This window comes from Equus caballus, chromosome 11 (assembly GCF_041296265.1).
Source record: "Equus caballus isolate H_3958 breed thoroughbred chromosome 11, TB-T2T, whole genome shotgun sequence".
NCBI classification, from domain to species: domain Eukaryota; kingdom Metazoa; phylum Chordata; class Mammalia; order Perissodactyla; family Equidae; genus Equus; species Equus caballus.
This window is the reverse complement of record NC_091694.1, coordinates 6,234,136-6,254,907: the sequence shown is the minus strand read 5'-3', so window position 1 is coordinate 6,254,907 and position 20,772 is coordinate 6,234,136. Positions and strand designations below refer to the sequence as shown.

At 54.3% G+C, this 20,772-nt stretch overlaps 1 protein-coding gene across 7 annotated transcripts in view; it reads left to right on the top strand.

Annotated features, from left to right (window-relative positions):
• UNK (unk zinc finger) overlaps window positions 1-19,858 on the top strand; it is a 35,942-nt gene extending 16,084 nt beyond the window's left edge. For 2 of the 7 annotated variants that reach the window (XM_001492039.7, XM_070226899.1), the window contains exons 2-16: window positions 4,595-4,804; window positions 6,138-6,314; window positions 6,463-6,593; window positions 7,155-7,290; window positions 7,903-8,020; window positions 9,031-9,115; window positions 10,354-10,496; window positions 10,942-11,142; window positions 11,756-11,821; window positions 12,532-12,706; window positions 13,636-13,737; window positions 13,889-14,077; window positions 16,407-16,588; window positions 17,215-17,472; window positions 18,362-19,858. In XM_001492039.7, coding sequence (XP_001492089.3) covers window positions 4,595-4,804; window positions 6,138-6,314; window positions 6,463-6,593; window positions 7,155-7,290; window positions 7,903-8,020; window positions 9,031-9,115; window positions 10,354-10,496; window positions 10,942-11,142; window positions 11,756-11,821; window positions 12,532-12,706; window positions 13,636-13,737; window positions 13,889-14,077; window positions 16,407-16,588; window positions 17,215-17,472; window positions 18,362-18,517 — 2,329 coding nt within the window. In that variant the 3' untranslated portion in view covers window positions 18,518-19,858. The other 5 variants (XM_005597150.4, XM_070226898.1, XM_014738562.3 and 2 more) reach the window with 5 other exon arrangements.
• Window positions 19,859-20,772: the final 914 nt, after the last annotated feature.

Here is a 20,772-nt window from a genome sequence, read left to right as displayed (position 1 = left end):
TGGGATTAAGAGTGATTTTGCCCTTTTCTCCATTTTCCAATTTTTTTGTAAAATGGCTGTTACTTTCATAATTTTTTACATTTATAAATAAGCCATTAGTAGGATAATTAATGTGATGTCCTAAAAAGAAGTGAAAAGTAGCTTTGATTTAAAGTCAGCCCCCAGAGGCCGGTCCGGTGGTGCAGCAGTTAAGTGCACACATTCCACTTCAGCGGCCCGGGGTTCACTGGTTCGGATCCCGGGTGCGGACATGGCACCGCTTAGCAAGCCATGCTGTGGTAGGCATCCCACATATAAAGTAGAGGAAGATGGGCACAGATGTTAGCTCAGGGCCAATCTTCCTCAGCAAAAAGAGGAGGATTGGCATATGTTAGCTCAGGGCTAATCTTCCTAAAAATAAATAAATAAATAAATAAATAAAGTCATCCCCCAGTGGGCAAATGTGAAGGTGCTGCTCCTTGCTCAAGGTGAAGTGCTGACCAGTCGCAGTTCCCTCTCGGCTTTGTGGATCCCTTCTACTGGCTGAAGGTGTGCGTTTTCTGACAGTTCTCATTACTCAGGGCCTAAGTGGTTTCTTGACTCATCCTGGCCATCGTAGGACACTGAGGCCTTGCAATTCGAAACTGATCTGTGTTCATTGGCTTTTATCCTTGGATTCAGGTATTCCTGGGAGATGGAAGTGTGAAGAATTTAGTCCTATGGCCCTGTGACCTCCCCAGATCTTGGAGGCGAGGAGTGGGTGGTTGGCGAATCGTCCCTCCTTGGTTAGACCCCGGGACTTCTTGAGGTTTCCTGAAAGCCGGTTGAATTGAGGAGTGAGTCTTAGCCTATTTAGTTCCTTAGATCTGTGCTTTCAAACCTTTAAAATAGAAAGGTGGATTGGAGCTTAATGGAGACAGTTGTACACTTCCACTGAAAATTTATATTTCATTTCAATCCATGAAAATGGAAAAGTGTGATTTCTAAGTGGTTTTCTCCTTGCCCCTTGGGCACTGCATTGCTGGTTAGCACAAGGTTGGCGGGGAGAGGGAGAAGGGAAATTTTGAGCAAACATTGTCGTCTCCTAGGTAGTAGATGGCCCAGTTCCATTAATGACTTAAGCAAAAGGTTAGAAATTTCTCTCACTTGATTATAGTTTGTTGAAAGTGGGCTCTCTGCCTGCCTAGACTCGGTCATTTGGCCTCTTCTCTCGAGGGGCTTTTCTGCAGGACAGTCTGCCCTGTCTGCTGAGTTACAGGTTTCCTGCACCGTAGTGCTTTTCATAAGATAATAGGATTTGCCTTCCAGCTCTCAGTGCTCTGCCTGCTGGGGGCATCGTGAAACTGTTGGTACTGCTTTGTGGACTTCGCTCTTTCTGTGAGTCTTCATTTCTTGTTGTATTCATTTAGCAAACTTTGTCACTGTACTGTTTTCTTTCATGCTGGTATCAAGGACTTTATAGTTTAGTAGTAGAGAAAAATGTACACATTATTAATATGCAGTGCAGGATAAGGGCTATGAGAAATGTCCAGAGAAAGTACTGTAAAAACTTGAGATGACAACATTTAACTGGGGACAAGGGCAGGAGCGGGGAGGATAGGTAGAGGTCAAGGAAGGCTTCGTGGACGTGGTGGCATCAGAAGATTCATTACCATCGAATTCAGTCTTGAAAGATTTCTGCAGTAAGGAAAGGGACATGAGCAAAGGCAGGGAAGTTAAAGATCTGTTTGCAAGACACCAAGGACTCCAGTTTTACCAGCTGGATTGGAGAGGAATCAAGGGAAACAAGGCTGGAAAAGTACATTGGGCTGGATTTGTAGGGCCTGGAATGCCGGGCCAAAGGGTTGGTGCTTCTCAGTGACTACTCGGGGAAGCCAAACGCTTTTAATAAAATGAGAATTAAATTTGGGCTCTATGAAGAATAATGTGCACTGTCATTGTAAACTGGACAGGGGAGGGGCTGGCAGCAAGGAGACCCATTTATTAAAAGTACCAAGTCTTTGACTCGCAGCAGCGGGAATGGAAATGAAGAGGCTTAAAATGTGGTCATTTGTTGCCTCTGTGTCTGTCCTTCTCTGTAGCATCCCTGCCAGCTGGAGCCCTGGCATCTGCATGTGACACTGTGGCCATGACTGTCCCAAGGAAGCAGGCTCGCCAGGACCTCTCTTTCTCCAAGAGAACAGATTGTACCCAAAGTCAGGGTGACCACATCTTAGAGTTCTTCCCTTGACTGCCTCCCTGGGTGTTCACTGAGGCACCTATACCAAGCAGATGGGCACCACTCTCAGGGTTGTCAGATTTAGCAAATAAAAATCCTGGGTGCCAGTTAGATTAGAATTTCAGATCATGGATAATTTTTTTTAGTATAAATATGTCCCATGAAATATTTGGTTTACCTGAAATTCCAATTTAACTGTGTGTCCTGTGTTTAACCTGACAGTCCAAACCATTCCTCACTCTTCTCTGCTCCTGGCCCTGGGCTCAGCTTCCTCCTCTCCCATCTCCCACCTGTTTCCTCCCAAGTTAGCCATCTAGTAGGTTCAGAATCCTGTAGAGTATGTGCTGCCCAGGAGGGGTCAGCCTAGTAGTTTGGGGGATACGTGTCCCAACTCAGTGCCAGGATTTGGTACCTGTGTACAGCATTAGGTGTAGTGCTCCTCTGTCTAACCAGACAGAGAGGGGGACAGGAAGAAAGACCTTGTGTTTCAACGCCAAAGGGGACAGGAGAGCATCAGGCCCAGTGTCTCAGAATGTACCTGGGGCCCGGAGATGGTATCCCTGAAATTCGGCTCCTCCTGTGCCTCACCTCCTCCTCTTTCCAGTTCCACTCCTAGCCCACGCACATCCCCCAAAGGTACTTGGAGCTCTTGGGCCCAGACATACTCTGTTTCTAAGCTCATACAGTTCCATTTGCCTAAAACAGCCTTTCCACATTCTTTACCCACTAGCACCTCTTCTTCCCTTCCCTTTGCTCTGTCCCAGCATGGGTCAAGAACCCGTACTCTGGGTCCCCAGGAACCCTGAGCAAACCTCTTTTATAACCTTTTCCACACTTAATTGATTCCATCTGTTACTGGTGTGGCTCTCCCATGAAAATGTGGGCTTCCTAAGAACCAGACCCTGCTTCATCAGTGTTCCCAGTGCCTACCACCATTCCTGAACCTGGTAGGTACTCAATAAATACGTACTCAATGAACAGCAGGGCTCTTTGGAAGCCTCACTGCCACCTTAAACCCCCAGTTGTGTTCCTCAGGGAGCACCCAGCTCCAGCTTCCTCCCCGCCCAGTGTACATACCTGGATGCCTCTCCACACTTCAAGGCTGAGAGGACTTTTCAGCGCTTTTTATTAGCATTAACAAAAACCTTTCTGGAAAGTCTCAGCCCTGGGCTTACCAGTCCCCACACCTTCCATATGCCCAGACTAGTAAGACCCTGCATATCCTGGCATGAACCAAAGGCATGGGCTGGACCCTCTCACCCTTGTCCCATGCCCTCCAGCTCCAGGTGCTGCTCCAAGCCTGGACAGGTGCTTCAGGTTGGGTGGTTCCCTCCACACAACCTTCTGTGCCTTCTAGAACAATCCTTCTTGCTGGCATCAAATGCCTTTATCAAGCCATTTGTTGGCTGCGTTATTAGGGCTTGAGGGAATGAATAAAGAGAATTTTGCTGCCTGCCTGTCCCTCTGTGGTGGGGGGCAAATCTAAGAAACCTTCCACCTGGACACACAGAGTCAACAAAAACACGGATGGTATGTTCTGTAAGGGGTAGGTGGCCCTCCACTGCGTGGTCCGTGGGAAAGGAGCTTTGGGGGTGTCTTGGCTATTACATGCAGAGCAGAAGAGAGACACAAAGATTGGGAGGATGCCAGAAGGACAGACAGAGCCCCCAAATCGCAGGGTTAGTCGGGACATAAACAGCCCCAGCTGCTGCAGGCCCTCATTTGTGAGACTCTTGAGGGTAGGCAGGGCTGAGAGGAAGAGTCTCTTCAGATGCTTGTAATAGGTGCTCCTTCCCACACGCTTACTTGTATGGTGCTGGGAAACGTCTCTGGGAGGAGGTAGGTAGACAGGACAGTAACTATCTGAGTCTGTAGTCCAGAGGGATTCCTTGTGACCTGGGCTTTCAGCTCCAAAGCAGCAGCCCCTGGCTCTCAGCCTGGAGCCCCAGCCCTGCTTCTGGGCCAGGTGAGGCCCCCAGGAATTGGAGGGCAGATCTGGGCAGCAGAGAACCCCGCAGGAAGTTCTGGCAAGGCTCCTCCTACTCTTGTTTGCAAGCCTTTGCCTGTGATCAGTGATTTGGCCTGGGAAGCCTCAGGGAGGGCTCAGAGAACCAAGCTGCTGATCAAGGCCTCCAGTGGTCACCATGGCAGACAGTTGACTGCTGAGGGCCCTTTTGATCTGTGGTTCTTGCTCTTCAGGCTGGCTTGGTACCTGGGTATATGGGAAGGATCCAGTTGCTGAGATCCACCCTTATCTGTGGACCTCTTCTGGTGTCCCAATGGAACTAGCACCCCAGAGCAGGGCCCTCGGGGGATTTTGTGGCTAACTTCTTGCTGGGAAGCAAGGGGCCTAACTCTCCGCTCCTGGCCCACCCAACGTGGGGGCTCTCCCTGCAGGTATCTGAAGGAATTCCGCACGGAGCAGTGCCCACTCTTTGTGCAACACAAATGCACTCAGCATCGGCCCTACACCTGCTTCCACTGGCACTTCGTGAACCAGCGGCGCCGCCGGTCCATCCGCCGTCGGGACGGCACCTTCAACTATAGCCCCGACGTCTACTGCACCAAGTACGACGAGGCCACGGGCCTCTGCCCGGAGGGCGACGAGTGAGTGCCCCCCAGCCAGCCCTCAGAGACCATGTCTCCTGGGTCAGATGCCCTCAGAATAGGCCAGGCAGAGTCTGAGGAGCCAGGCAGAGGCTGCATTTGGGGGCACTCTTGTAGCCTGGCTCATCTTCTTATGGCCTGAACTTGGGCTCAGATCCTGCCAGCCTCTGGGAGAGGCCCTTTCTTCTTTCTCCACATTTGGGAAACCCTACACAGGCCTTTCTTCTGCCAAGCCTAAGGGCCACATCTGAACCAAAGTGGCTCCCTGGGCCTTCTGTCATGGTCGCCTGCAGGTCACAAGGACCCACCCCGCCAACACCCACTCTATCCCAGGCAGTTTCCACCAAGGCTGGCTGTTTAGTGACATAGAGCCTCTCTAGTTTCCCATTTGCTGGCCCTATTTTACCATACAGCTCTGTGGAGAGCCAGGGCACAACACAAATGACAAACATGAAGTGGCAAACCTAGGATGTTACTGAGAGGGGACATTCATTGACCCTGTGTATCATTTTTTTTTTAAATAGTTGTGCAACCAAGCTGAAGTCCTTTTTCTTTTCTTTTTCTTTTTTTAAAGATTCTATTTTTCCTTCTTCTTCCCAAAGACTCCCGGTATATAGTTGTGTATATTTTTAGTTGTGGGTCCTTCTAGTTGTGGCACATGGGACGCCGCCTCAGCATGGCTTGATAAGCGGTGCCATGTCCAGCCCAGCATCCGAACCGGCAAAACCCTGGCCTGCCGAAGCGGAGCGTGAGAACTTAACCACTTGGCCATGGGGTCGGCCCCCTGCTCATCATTTGTTTCAACCTTGCATAGGTCGTGATGGAAGGCACTGCGGGGGTTCTGTGGGTACAGAACTGTCCCTGCACCAGGGCTTCTCTCTCCCAGAGGTCAAAGGCTTGCTGACCCCGCCCCGTCCCCCCAGTCTCAGGAAGCACTCGGGGCACATGGGGTACACCTATATTTGAGCAGCCATTTGCTTCTCAAGGAGCCCTGAGCTGGCCAGCATTTGTCTCCTAGGAGTGTCCCCCTCTGGAGCCTCTCTTCAGGACAGCCCAGGCCCCTGGCTGAGCAGCCTTCGAGAGAACCTGCTGAGCAGGCTGAAGTGGGAATGCCAGGCCCTATTGGGCTCCCTTTAGGCTACAGCACCTGACTGGCAGTGGGAGAGTGGTTCTATTACTGCAGCAGGGCCCATCACTGCTTACCTCCTTGACCCTCCATCAGTGCAGCCTCTGGGGCATAGGGAGAGCCTTAAACAGGTAGGGGAGGGGTGGAGGCTGGTAGCCCAGGCTGCAGGGGGCAAAGGTGAGTGACCCCCCCGCTGCCATGTTTCAGGTGCCCATTCCTGCACAGGACCACAGGAGACACTGAGCGCAGGTACCACCTGCGCTACTACAAAACTGGAATCTGCATCCACGAGACAGACTCAAAAGGCAACTGCACCAAAAACGGCCTGCACTGTGCTTTTGCCCACGGGCCCCATGACCTCCGCTCCCCTGTCTATGACATCAGGTGGGTTGGAGGCTGTGCTGGGCTGATGGTTGTGGGCCGGGGTTGGGGCCTGGCTGCTACCATGATGAGTACCACAGATGGAATGCAGGGCTGGCACAGTGGTTCCTTCCCCCTCATGCCCCCTCGCCGCCCTCTCCTCTCCTCCCAGGGAGCTCCAGGCCATGGAGGCCTTGCAGAACGGCCAGACCACAGTAGAGGGCAGCATAGAGGGCCAGTCAGCTGGGGCCGCGAGCCATGCCATGATAGAAAAAATCCTCAGTGAGGAGCCGCGGTGGCAAGGTAAAGGTGGCCACACAAATGGCCTTGCCCTCTCCTGCCAGATGTCTGTCCTCTCCCTCTCCTGCCTGTAGCTTCCCTAAGGACTTGGCTTACCACCACCTACTGCCTTCTCCAACCCAAGCCACCACCTCAGGTCAGGTGGGAGGCACTCGCCCCCTCATCCCAGCTTACATCCAGCCAACCACAGCTCTGTCATTCGGGGCACTTCTGGAGGAGTTTTCCCAGATACACCTTGCCCTGCTCCCATCACCCCAGGGGCTCCCCAGATTCCTCAGGGGGCTTTCACACATATGTCCTCATGCATGTACACAAGTACACATACATGTGTTCTCAACCCCTCCAAGGGTGCCCTTTTTACCCTGTGAGCTGTGAATATCTCCAGGGAGGGACAGTGTCTTCCTTATCTCTCTCCTGGGTCTTAGTCTCAGCTTTGACCCATGAGGAGGTGGCCTTGCTCATATCTCTCCCAGGAGCCTCAGCTCCTGGACTCCTTCCTGGTGGCTTCTCCTTCCCCTTCCCTGTCCCCACCCACCTGACCCCTGCCTCTGGCCTCCTGTGCAGAGACTGCTTATGTGCTGGGAAACTATAAGACGGAGCCGTGCAAGAAACCTCCGCGGCTGTGCCGCCAGGGTTATGCCTGTCCCTACTACCACAACAGCAAGGACCGGCGGCGGAGTCCCCGGAAACACAAATACAGGTCCTTTGGCTCAAACAGGCCAGCTGTGGGAGAGAGGGGTGTCAGGGAAGGGATCACAGCGGAGGCTACTTCCACTGTGTTCGCAGGGAGGCAGGGCGCCAGCCCTGGGGCTTACAGGATCTCAGGGCCCAGGTACAAGGGAGGGAATAGTCAGGATAACTGAACGATGGGGGGCCTAGCTGGATCCTCTTCTGGCACGAAATGAGGATCTTGGGTCAGACGATCTCTGAGGCCCTCCCTGCCACTCCCTACTCCCACCCCATTCTGATTCTGAGCGACATCTGCTAGGGCCAAGCCATGGTGTGGAAAGTGTGGTTGTGGCTAGCACCTGGCTCTCCTTGGGCTACATAGTGCTTGGTGGGAGGACCTGGCTGAAGAGAACAAAATAATGTCCTCCTTGGTGATGCAGCCTGGTTGGGCCAGAGAAGCAGTGCCTGGCTTCTGGTCCCAGTAAGGCCCTCACTCTGCAACTGATCTTTTCTATTTCTGAGCCTCGCCTTGCGGGGCAGGGAGACCAGAGAGGGGCCCTGAACAGAGATGTAGTTGGCATTCCCCAGATCCTAATCTTTCCCTCTGTTGCATCCATCTGACCCCACTCTCTCATTGGGCCAGGTCGTCTCCATGTCCGAACGTAAAACACGGGGATGAGTGGGGAGACCCTGGCAAATGTGAGAATGGAGACTCCTGCCAGTACTGCCACACCCGCACAGAGCAGCAGTTCCACCCGGAGGTGGGTCTTAAAGCAGGGGCTAGGGCTGGGACCTTTTGAGGGTGCAGGTGGCTTAACATATCCTCTTTGGAAGCAAGGAGAAAGGAAGGGAGGAGGGTCTGGGCAGATGTTGGCAGAGTCTGTCCTGACACCATCCTGCAAAACGGATTCATAGCCACATGCTCCCCCTCAGGCAGTGCCTAAAGGAGCTCCGCACCCTAATTAGGCAACTTTCCGTGTTCTGAGCCCACCCTCACCATGCAGCCCTCTGCTCCCAGTTTTGTTTCCCCCAGGACTCCTTAAAGGGAGGGCATGGACTGGGCATGGTGACCTGGTCATTCTGGGCTTTGTACCACTCATGGTGCTTACAATCCAGTGACATAGGATTTGAAAAATAAGAAAGCCCCTCAGGTTGTTCTGTTCCAGCTCAGAGCCTAGGTACCAGCCACATCCGTGACAGTTCCCCAGCTTACTGGCCTCATGTATATGGCCCTGAGCCATATCAGTGTGCTGAGATCTTATGTAGGGTACATAGAGGCACATGCTGTCCCTGCTCCTGGTTCCATGGAGGCCAGGACACCCTGAGATGGACACATGGCTAGAGACTACCTTTATGGGGGCTCCAGACAACAGGGTGGAAAGTTAGACCTAGCATAGTTCCCAGCCCAGGGTGCCCCAGGGAGGGCGCGTGCTGCCTGTGATCTTGGCTCCCTTAATGGCCAGAGGCATATTTGGAGGTCACAGCACTGGCCAAGACCCCTGGAGAGCGGCGTGGAGAAGATCCCTTTTGAGGGTTGGGTTGTGGCTGGTTGGACCTGTGACCCCAGAAGGGAGGGCTTCCTCAGTACGGGGGTGTAATGTCTGCTTCAGGAATCTGAGTAAGAAGTTGGTAGGACAAGAGACTTAGGGAAGAGGCATGGGATGGGGAAGAGAAAGAGGAGATTACTAAGCTAACCCACCCATGCTGAAGGCACCATGCCTGCCTGTCCCTCTCTGACCAAGCCTGACCTGCCTCTGCTCTGCCCTTACAGATCTATAAATCCACCAAATGCAACGACATGCAGCAGTCGGGCAGCTGTCCCCGAGGACCTTTCTGCGCCTTCGCCCACGTAGAACGTATGCTATTCCTATTGCCCTGGGGCAGTACCCTCTCCACTCTCTTCCCCTCCCCTCAGCGACTGCTCAGGCTCAAGTCAGGGGAATGGCCACTTGTCTGTCAGCCAGCAGCAGGTCCTGTCCCCATTGGAAGTTCTATTCCCACCCCACCTCTCTCGAACTGGCCTCAAAGCCCTGGAACTTCTAGGTCATGAAACAGAGCAGGGACTATGGCCCTGGTCAGGCACTGACAGTCCCAGGCAAGGTGAGGCACCCTCCCAGAACCAACTAACCAGATCCCAGCAGCCACCACTTGCCACACCCATGGCAGACATCACTAATTGAACACAGCATTCTGCCTTGCTGAGCCCAGTGGAGAGCAGAGCTATCCAATCAATATATAATGCCCCTTGTGTCATTTTAGATTTTTCTAGTAACCATATTAAAAAGAGGCAAAAGAAACAGGTAAAATTAATTCTAACAATGTATGTTTACTTAACCCGATATAAAATGGTGTCCTTTCAAAAATAATCAATATAAAAAGTCATCAAGATGTTTTACCTTTTTTTTCAAGCTAAGTCTTTGAAATCTGGTGTGTATTTGAACAGCTGCAGCACATTTCAGTTCAGACCAGCCATGTTCCAAGTGCTCACTAGTGGCTGCTGTGTCGGACAGTGCAGCTCTCCATCTCAACATTGCCTTCCAGGCCACCACTGCCAATCTCAGGGGTGGAGCTCAAGTTAAAACCTGTGTCCACCCCAAGCTCTGGTTGTACTTAACCTCTTTCCAGGCTCAGGCCTTATCTCTGGAATTTGAGTGAAAAATAAACTGAGGCCCCTGGGAAGGGGAATCTTATACTTGGCAGAGAGATGGTCCTCAGCTGTGGGACCACCGATTGAGGCAGCCCAGAAAAGTAAGTAATGGCCTAGGCTTTGAAGTCACACAGATTGGGGTTCAGATCCCAGCTCTTCTGTTTCCTAGCTTTCTTACCTTGAGACATTTACCTTACCTCTCTGAGCCTCAGTTTCCTTATCTGTAAAATGGAGAACATGCCATTACTTATACCTTCCAGTCATTGTGAAGATTCACAATTAATACAAAATGCCTGACATACAGTAAGTGTGCAGTACCTGACGGTAATAGAAATAAGGTAGGAGCCTCCCCTTTATGTATGCGGGGATGCATGGTCTCCTTTGAAAGAGACCCAAATGCATTTTTGGAGGGACAGCCTGCTGACACCCTGCCCTTGTCTCTTGCAGAGCCACCCCTCAGTGACGACCTGCAGCCCTCCTCATCTGTGTCCAGCCCCACCCAGCCGGGTCCCGTCTTGTATATGCCATCTGCTGCCGGAGACTCGGTGCCCGTGAGCCCCTCCAGCCCGCATGCCCCTGACCTCAGCGCCGTACGTGCCTGTCCAGGGGGTGGGTGGGCACCTTGCCTACCCAGGAGCCAACACCTGCCTCTCATGCCCCTGCACCCTCTCAGCCTGTGTCTGGAGAGGAGGCCCTGGTATTTGGCCTTGGGCCAAGGGGTTCTGCCCTTTCTGCCCCAAGGTTCTTCTCTCTGTCCAAAGCTTGTGGTAGGTGAGGGGTGGTGCTCCCAGAGCCTGTGTTAGTCAGTCTGGGTAGAGCTGGTAGAAGGGACAAAAGCCTTCTCTCACCCCCCTGACACGCATACAGAGAATTCCCTCATGGGGTTCTGGGTCCCTGGGTGATTGTTGCTGCCCATTGGCGGATGAAAATGGAACAGAGCCCCTTGCTGAGGAATCTCCCTCCGAGGAGGGGACGGAGGATGGGCCACGCCCCAGCCTGCGTTTTGCCTACCAGCCCACTCTTCCTTCTCTGCAGCTCCTCTGTAGAAACAGCAGCCTAGGCAGCCCATCTAACCTCTGTGGTTCCCCGCCGGGCTCCATCAGGAAGCCCCCAAACCTGGAAGGCATTGTCTTCCCTGGGGAGTCTGGCCTCGCCCCTGGCAGCTATAAGAAGGCTCCTGGCTTCGAGAGGGAGGACCAGGTGGGAGCTGAGTACCTGAAAAATTTCAAATGCCAGGTAAGGGATGAGAGGGGCAGCCTAGTGAGGTTAGCCTTCTCCTTTTTTGGGCAAGAGAAGTCCTGGAGGGCTGTCCCAGTCCAGCTAGGGGAGAATGATTGGGAGCTAGGAAGCCCCTGTCCTCGTCTCTTCAAAGCTGAGCCAAGTGAGTCAGGCCATCCCATTGTACAGATGAAGACAGGAAGATAGCAAGGCTAGAGAGCCTGAGCACCTCACCCAGTGTCAGAGCCAGTTAATAGAGGAGCAGGGATTCCTGCCTTGGTCTTCTGACCCCACATCTGGTCTTTTCCTGTCCTGTGCTGTCTTGATGGAGTGGCAGGGCCTTGGGGAGCAGGACAGAGGGGTCGCTAACTGGGCTTATGTGAAGCTTAGAGTTACCAAGAGGAGAGGAGCAGCTCCCTTGGTTCCTAGGGGAGGGAAAGGAGTAGGGGTGGGGAGGGGAATGAGGTACATGTGTGTGAAGGGGGATTGCATGACAGGTGTCTAACGTCTCCCTGCCCCCGGTACCTGCAGCCTCAGTGAGCCATGGCAGGTTGATGCTTAGGAGGACTCTTAGACTCAGGGCCCTCCCTAGCACCACACTCATCTTCTGCTCCTCATTTTTCTCTCTCAGGCCAAGTTAAAACCCCACTCACTAGAGCCCAGGAGTCAGGAGCAGCCTCTGCTTCAGCCCAAACAGGTATAGAGCTCTCAGTCTCCTTCCTCCTCTTCTGGCACCCGCTGTGGACAGGCTAAGCCCAGAACCCCAGGAGGCTTCAGGGAATAGGGGACACTGCTTTTCCCACAAGCTGAGGGCAGGACTAACGTGGGGCCCCAGCCCCAAATCCAGAGTGGGCGGGGGTCAGGTCCTAGAGCTCCTCCTCCTGGAATCACTCATCTGTCAGTCAAAGAAAATACTTATTGGGGCCGGCCCCGTGGCTGAGTGGTTAAGTCCTCACTCTCCGCTTCGGCGACCCAGGGTTCGGATCCTGGGTACGGATATGGCACCGCTCATTAGGCCATGTTGAAGAGGCATCCCACATGCCACAACTAGAAGGACCCACAACTAAAAATATACAACTATGTACTGGGGGGATTTGGGGAGGAAAAAAAAAAAGAAAAAAAATACTTATTGAGGTCTCTACTGTGCCAGGCACTGGACTCACTTCTCCCTTCCTGTACTCTGGGACTTTAGGGGTGAGTGGGTCCTACAGCCTCCAAGCCACACCTCTCCAGCTCCAGCCTCTCAACAAGATGTTGAGAGGGTGGGGCCCCATCTGGGCATGGAGGCAACTGGCCGAGAGCTGGGATGCACCATTTCCTTCTGCCCCCCCCAGCCCCTATCTCCAACACCAGCCATGGCCTCCGTGGGCAGGCATCCCAATGCCTCTCCTCACTCTCTCGTTACAGGACATGCTGGGCATCCTCCCTGTGGGCAGCCCCCTGACCTCAAGCATCTCTTCTAGTATCACCTCCAGCCTGGCAGCTACTCCCCCTAGCCCTGCTGGCACCAGCAGTGTCCCTGGCATGAATGCAAATGCTCTGCCGTTCTACCCCACCAGCGACACAGTAGAGTCGGTCATAGGTAATTAGGCCATTTTCTCTTGCCAAGTCCAGGACTGGGTCTGGAGTTAGGTACTAGGTCTCTGGAGTGAGACTCAAACCAGCATACTGGTCACTTTAGACATCTGTTTTGGGAGAGTCAGAGGGTGGGCACTCTGGGTCCTTTGAGCTAAAGGGAAAATGAGCCCAAGGTATAGGGCCCAGACTAGCCCTTATAGCAAATTAGCCCTTCAGTTTGCTCTTTTGTGCAAATTAGAAAGAGATGCCTTTTCCCCTGGACAAGTGCAGTCTGATTCCACAACATATGTCATTCAGGCCCCACTTATCTTCTCCTTAGGTATATTTGTGCAGTGAACAACCTGCATAACTCTACTCAGAGTTCCTGGTCATTAGAAGCCACTGCCCTTCTCTTTTAGCAGTCATTTATGGGTGCCACCTTGTGCCAAGTCCTTGTGCAGGCACTGGGGGTGACAGAGATGAAGACATGCTGCTGCTGCTCTCAAGGAGGGACACTGTTCTCACCTTCCCAGTCCAGTTCAGCAGAGGGAAGGGGACATTTGTCGAGCACCTACTATGCACTAGCCCCTGAAGGCCCAGAGACCTGCCTGCCCTCAGCGAGCTTAGGGGCGAGACATGCGAGCTGTAACATCAGGAGACAAGACCTCTTTTAGAGGCAGGGACTAAGACTCAGTTCCCGCTGGGGCTATCAAAGAAGGCTTCAGAAAGGAGAGCCATTTGCGTGGGACTTGGCTAGGCAGACAGCATGGACAGAGGGGAGCCCAAGCACAGGCAGAGGCTTGAGAGCACGCAGGTCCAGTGGGACTGAGTGTGAAGAGGAGGCGGGGCAGGTGATGAGGCAGTAAAGGGCAGGTGGGTCCGGGAAGCAAGGCCTGGAACCTCGGGGTTGTGTGGCCCCTCGGGAGGCTCACACCCCAATCACTCTGTCCCTAGAGTCTGCCCTAGATGACCTGGACCTGAATGAGTTTGGGGTCGCCGCCCTAGAGAAGACTTTTGACAACAGCACAGTGCCCCACCCGGCCAGCATCACAATCGGTACTGGGCGATGGGTGGGCAGGGTGGCATGGGAGGGCTCCTAGGGGTCCAGCCTGGCCCAGGGTGGGCAGACGAGCAGTCCCCTGCTCCATGTGGCCCCACATGGCTTGCCCTGCCCTCGCTCACTTGCCCTCTGGGGCCTCTCTTGCAGGCGGCAGTTTGCTGCAGAGCTCTGCACCTGTCAACATCCCTGGCTCCTTGGGCAGCTCTGCCTCCTTCCACTCAGCATCCCCATCCCCTCCTGTCAGCCTCTCTTCACATTTCCTGCAGCAGCCCCAGGGCCATCTGAGCCAGTCAGAAAACACCTTTTTGGGGACCTCAGCATCACATGGATCTTTGGGTAAGAGGGGTTTTGGCTCTCTGAGACTTGGAGCAGGAACCTAGGCTTTTGGAAAGTGCTTTTAGCTGCCTTGTCCATGGCTAGAGGCAGAGCAGGGCAGAGGTTAGAGTGGGGGCTGTGGGCTGAAAGGTGGCTCAGGTCCTTGTTCCACGATTCCCTTAGCTGTGTGAACCCGGACAAGTGACTTAACTCCTCTGCCTTAGTCCCATGTGCTGTACAATGGGTATAATGGCAGCACCCGCCTCATAAGGTGGTTGTGAGGCTTGAACAGAATAACATGAGTGAAGTGCTAGGCCCAGGGCTAGTGCACCGTGAGAAGCAGTGACTTCAGAGTCTCCAGGGCCTTGGTCTGCTCTTCATGCCAGTGTGGTGGTTCTGCCCAGTCACCCGGAGCTCCCAGAGGTGGGCTCACAATCGCCACGTTCACAGAAGGCCAAGGGAGAAGTCTGAACAGGCTCACCCCAGGCTCAGGGCCACCTTCCTGGCAGGAAGGCACCAGGGAGGCCTAGCTGCAGCCCCAACGGCTTTTTGCTGAACACAGAATTAGAGCAGTGTGGACTGGGGGTTCTGGAGGGCATGTCAAAACGCAGTAGTTAGAAGTGTGGCGTGGAGACCTGCACTCTCTACTGCCATGGGCCAGGGTGCTCATCCCCTCGTGTGGCGGCTGCTGTGAATATTCACGGAGGCAACAGACAGAAAACACTTAGCACAGGGCTCAACCTGCTGCCTCTCAATAAACAGCGGCTGCTGTCCTTACTACCCCTCCCCAGCAACTATTTAAGGAGATCAGAAATACCCTCCCCCGAGGGTGCTGGGCATCCTGGTCATGCTGAGCCTCTGAGCTACCATTTGTCGTTCTGACCAGGTTTGGGACCTTCCCTCATCTCACTCTGGAGATTAGGGCAGCACATGGATTTCTTAGCACCTTTCTAGTTTGGAGGCTGGCTGTTCTCTTTTATGTTGATGCTGTCAGCTCTAGATGCTTAGTGTTACATTTGTCTGACTTGCCCCATATTCTGGAGGCATCTTCACTATAGCCCAGCTTACTGGCCACACCTTCATTCCTTCCCCATGTGGTTACTGAGCACAGTTTATAGATACAGTGTGAGCTCAACAGTCCCTGCTGGCATGGAGCCATAGTCTAGCAAGGGAGGCAGAGGTGCACAGACATTAGATCAGACTTAGAGACCGTCTCTGTGTGTGGAGTCAAAGGCTGGATGCTGGGATTCAAAATAATAGAGGGGACCTAACCTGGATGTGGTCAAGAGGGCCCTCTCTGAGGAAGTGGCTTCTCTCCAAGAGAGGAAATGCCGTCAGTGTGGAGGAGAGATGCTCCAGTAGAGCTAGCTGCTGGGATGGTGTCATGTCGGTACAGTGATCCTGAGTTCCTGCCTCTGGGACAGGGCAAATAGGTTCATAGATAGCACACATCGCAAGATCTCCACATGGGATGACATCTGTCATATTGTAGATGCACTTGTGTTGGTTGGAGGACAGACTGTCTTAAATCCATTTAGTTCTGGAACATCCTGGCTCGACGAATGGGAAAGGGAGCAGGAAAGAAGTCATTAGAATGATGTGTGAGCAGAGTGAGGCCAGAGGTAGATATGGGTCCCCCTCCGGAATACAGGGGCTGCCCTGAGGGCCACAGCACAGGGGCACATAGTGTTAGTAAGCATCTGTTGAATGGGTGAGCGAGTCGAGGGTTAGGGGAACAAGCATGCAGCTTCGCTGATTGGGGAAAGTAGGCCTTTGGAGTCAGACGCCCTGCCTGTGCACAGGTTCCACCACTTACTGTTTTGTGTGATTCTTGGCAACATGTTTTATCTCAGTTTCCTTGTCGTAAAACAAGGGGCATGGACCCAGGCCTCCCTGAGCTCTTCCTGCTCCAGCTCTGCCATCATTTGAGGCTTTGGCCTGTGTCTTTTCTCCTGAATCTCCTGTGCCTCACATCAGGGCACAAGAAGATTCCCCTCCCTCTAGTCCGAAAGTGAAGTCACGAGCACAAATTGCCACCTTCACAGACTGCTCTCCCTGCGGTACTTCCCAAGTACCCTGAATCACCCTGTGAGGCAGGTCATGGGAACCCCACTTTACAGATGAGGATGCTGAGACTCAGGAGTTCAGTGGCAGCTGATAAGTAGCAGGTGGCACTAGAGGAGGTCTGACTCAACGGTGGCATCTACACATGCCTGTGAAATTCCCCAGCCTGACATTGCTGGAGCCTTGCACAGCCAGGCCCTCGAAGCCCTCACGGAGGGCTGGACAGGGCCAGGGCCCGGGCCCAAAGCTTTTCAGAGCTCTGATGTTCCTCCTCTTCATGGGGCAGGTCTGAATGGGATGAACAGCAGCATCTGGGAGCATTTTGCCTCTGGAAGCTTCTCCCCAGGCACTTCCCCTGCCTTCCTGTCAGGACCAGGGGCTGCTGAGCTGGCCCGGCTTCGGCAAGAGCTGGATGAAGCCAACGGCACCATCAAGCAGTGGGAGGAGTCCTGGAAGCAGGCTAAGCAGGTACGAGGCCCCCACACTCACCTGCCTCCCCCAGTGCCTGCTGGTGTCCACCTGGAGCTCATCTTACACAGAGGGGTGCAGGGGGTAGGGAAGGCCAGGGGTTCTGGAGAACAGAGCAGAAACTCAGTTTTGTTGACTCTCTCTCACTGTGGAAAGACTGGTCTTGCCAGTCAGGACCCTGGGTGGCTGGTGTCCTAGGCCTAGAACTCCCTCTGTGAGCTGCTTGTTTGGTCTGGTCCCAGAGCACTTCTGGCCTCTCGCCAGAAGCACTGACTCTCCAGGCTCTACATCCAGGGGTCTAGGTTCTGAGATGAGCCTCTGTCCAGCTGCAGCTGGCTGCCCCTGGAGGTGCCAGCTAACATGCTGAGCTCTGCCTACTGCTCCCCTGCTGTGCTGGGTCCAACCCCATTCCCTGCCCACACAGGGTCTCCTGCAGCTCCTGAAACCTCTCTTCTCTGCAGGCAGCATCAGCCTCCTCCCTGCCCCCATCCCCAGACAGCTGACCAGCTCCCTAGCAGGCCCCACAGCCACAGTGGCCCACACAGGCTCCCGGAGATGCACTCTCAGGGGGCAGGGGGCAGGGGCAGGGCGCCACCGTGACAAGGTGCTGCGTGTTGGGCCCACAGGCTTGTGATGCCTGGAAGAAAGAGGCAGAGGAGGCCGGTGAGCGGGCAAGTGCAGCAGGAGCCGAGTGCGAGCTGGCCCGCGAACAGCGGGATGCACTGGAGGTGCAGGTGAAGAAGCTACAGGAGGAGCTGGAGCGGCTGCACTCAGGCCCTGACCCGCAGGCCCTGCCTACCTTCTCTGACCTGGAGGCCCTCTCGCTTTCCACCCTCTACTCTCTCCAGAAGCAGCTGCGGGCCCACCTGGAACAAGTGGACAAGGTCAGCCCAGGAAGTTAGGGGAGTACCAGGTTGGGGTGGGTGTACAGTGGCCTCAGCCAGTGCTTGGACTCAGATGGGTCCACGCTGCTCCAGGGATGGCCACTTTCCTTCTGAGAGTCTCTGCCCAGCAGCTGGGCCAACACAAAATGCTGTGCTGGAAGGGAGCTAGAAAGAGAATGTCAGTCATGGGGGAGGTGAGAAAACTTGAGATGGACGGGCGTCAGTGCCCACCCCAGCATTTTTGAGGGTAGGCGCTGACCTGAGCTGCATTAGTATGTCTGGGCCCTGAGTTGCTTCCTGACGGCTTCTCCTGTGAGCTTTGCACATACCAGCAGACATTCCAGAATGGGTAGGTCCCCAGGGCTACTCTGTCTGCATTCCTAGATGCCCTGCTGGGTCCCCAGGGGAGCTTGGCACAGTGGAAAGAGCATTCTTTCCTTCACTGGCATTTGGCAGTCCAGGCCTTACATGTAGCCATGTAACCTCAGGCACATCACTGCCCTCTCTAGGCCTCATTGTTCTCATTTGGGGGCCTAGGGTCACTACAGATCAAACAAGACAAGTGGAAGCCTTTGTGCGGGGAAGAGCCTGTCAGGGTGGGAGCTACAGAGCAGCCTGGCCTTCCCCCTCCCCTGCACAGGGGCTCCGACTCCCCACGCTCGGCCTTGCAGCTGAAAGCAGAAATGAAGAGCCCTGAGGCCATCAGCCTCAACTCTGACGCTGCTCTCTCCTTTGTCAGCTGGGTCCTGTGAACACACTGTCAGGCTCTGTGCCTCAGTTTTCTCATCCCAAGGGGACTGGGTGAGAGTTGAGGGGAACTCCTTGTCTGATGCAGGGCCAGGCCAGCAGCAGAGACCAGGCCAGTGACCACGATGCACTTTCCCTGCAGGCCGTGTTCCACATGCAGTCGGTGAAATGCCTTAAGTGTCAGGAGCAGAACCGAGCGGTGCTGCCGTGCCAACACGCCGTGCTCTGCGAGCTCTGTGCCGAGGGCAGCGAGTGCCCCGTCTGCCAGCCAGGCCGGGCCCACGCCCTCCAGTCGTGACCCTGCAGGCCTGGCCCCGGCCTGGCTCAGATCTTCTCACCTAGGACTTTTTAAAAGTATATATATATATATATGTGTGTATATATATATATATATATATATGTATGTATGTATATGTATATGATTATGTATACATTTCTGTATGTGTGCAGGTGTGCGTGGGCAGCCAGTGTGTGAACAGTGTCTGTGTGTATATCTGTACATAGATATAGACACACACTTTAAAACAGACTTACCAAGCACTTTTTAAAAGAAAAAACTATTTTGCAGTCCTCCCCCTGCCCACTCCCTGCCTTTTCCACTGCAGAGACAAAATGCCCTCTTCTCCCATCGGCCTTTTGGCAGGGAATCTGTTTCTGTCTCTTTTTTATGTAGGAACTAACTATTTTTAACTTCTTCCTGGGGCCTGAGCAGGGAAGGGTGGGAAGCTAGAAGGGTCAAGGGGAGGGGGACAAGCCTTCAGGACAGGCCGTGTTCACCTGCCTGCCCAGGCCAGAGCGAGAGCCAGGGGTGTGGAGGACCCGGGGCGGACCTGGTGCCCAGCTGAGGCTTGAGGGGGTGTGCTGGAGGGCCAGCCTAGCTCCTAGGTTTCACCAAATGTGTGTTTAGTCTGGAGCTAGCAGGCCAAAGCTGCGGGGCCACTCCATTCCTGACTGTGGGCCCTTGAAGCTCCTCCAGGGGCAGCCCGAGCTCTACCCCTCAGGTTCCTGAGGCCGGGGGTTCACCTCAGTCCTCTCTCTCCGGACTCCCAGAGCAGCCACCCTGGCCCCAGGGCCACCTACCTGGCTGGCATGGCCCTCTTTGTTAACCCCCCAGCTGCCCTCAGCTGTCCCCCTCTTCTGGCACGGCCCTTGGCCCTCCGTGCTGTCTACCCACCTCTGGCAGCTAGCAGGGCAATTGGGGAGGAGCTGCGAACTGTGAGGACCAAGGGTGGGCTCAGGCCCTGCCCTCCTCGCTGGGAGGGGCTCCGTATGCATTCCTTGGTGCTCTCTGAGTGCAGCTGACGTCCTGCCCCTGTTTGGAGCGGACGCCTGTGTGCATGTGTGTGCGTGCCTGTCCAATGTATATTGTGTTTTAGCTTCCATTTAAAAAATTGTTCTGTACAGAGAGATGTGGCAGGGGCGGGAGGGCAGAGCGGGTGGAGGGAAGCCACCCCACTCCCAGCACTGGGGGTCTGGGGTGGGAACAAGAGGGCTGTGAAGGTTTTGGCCCTGGCCCAGGCCCCCCCTTGGGCTCAGCACGAAAGGGCTTTCAATGAATTAAGTGAAAACTTTCTTTTTTTACAAAAATGCAAAAATCAACAAAGCTCCAAACCTATTGGAAATAAAATATGAACTTGCAGTGGTAGCTTGTTTACATGGGGGCAAGGGGGAGTGGGGCCCCGAATGAGGGCCTCTGAACTATGAGGTGGGCCAGCTCAGCTGTTGCAGCCCAGGTTCCAGCCTCACCTGGGCTGGGAGCCTGCCTCCACCACAGAAACAGCTCATGCACCCACCCCTGAGCTGTGGCTAGGCGGCCGAAGAGGCCTCAAGGCTCCTTGGCCCATTCGGGCCCAAAGGCAGCTCCAGACTCTAGTCAGAGCTTACGTGCTCTCTGACCCAGGCCTCCTGGGGTTGATGAGACGGGGACCTTTAGCCCTGGACACAGAGACCTCCCAGGCCCTACAGCTCTTCTCGTCGGCTATTGTCAGCTGCAACTGGTTCACTTACTCTTGTTTTCCAAAAGACACCAGGGTCTCTAGTTGTTTTTCAGAGGAACAAACAGTGCCTTCTCATAAATGCATTAAAAGTGAGCCCCAGAGGGAGCGTCCTGCCTTCCGCCCTGCCCCCTGAGGGATGAAGGTTCCACCCTTTCAGCCACCTCCACCTTCCCCCTTCTCTTAGCTGGCCGCTTAGGTGGGAGGAAGAAAACACACCTAGTGGGCTCTCTGTATGGGTCTCAGAGGTTCAGAGCTGAAAGGAACCTTGGCGATTCTTATCTGACTTTCTGCCCACATCGCACTTTTGCAGGCTCAGAGAAGCTAAGTGACTCAACCAGGGTCACAACAGCTAGAAGAACAACCAGCCTTCAGGCTCTGAGTCCCAACACACAGGCCACCTTCCCCCGGGCAGGGCTGGGACCCCACTCCTCTGAGCCCTGTTGTCTAGAGCAGCCACTCACCCTTGGCGTGCACCCCTCGGAGGGCCCCCAAGGCTTCATGGTGTTCTGCTAGCGTGCGAGGCCCCTGGGCTGGGCAGTGACCACAGAAACTGATA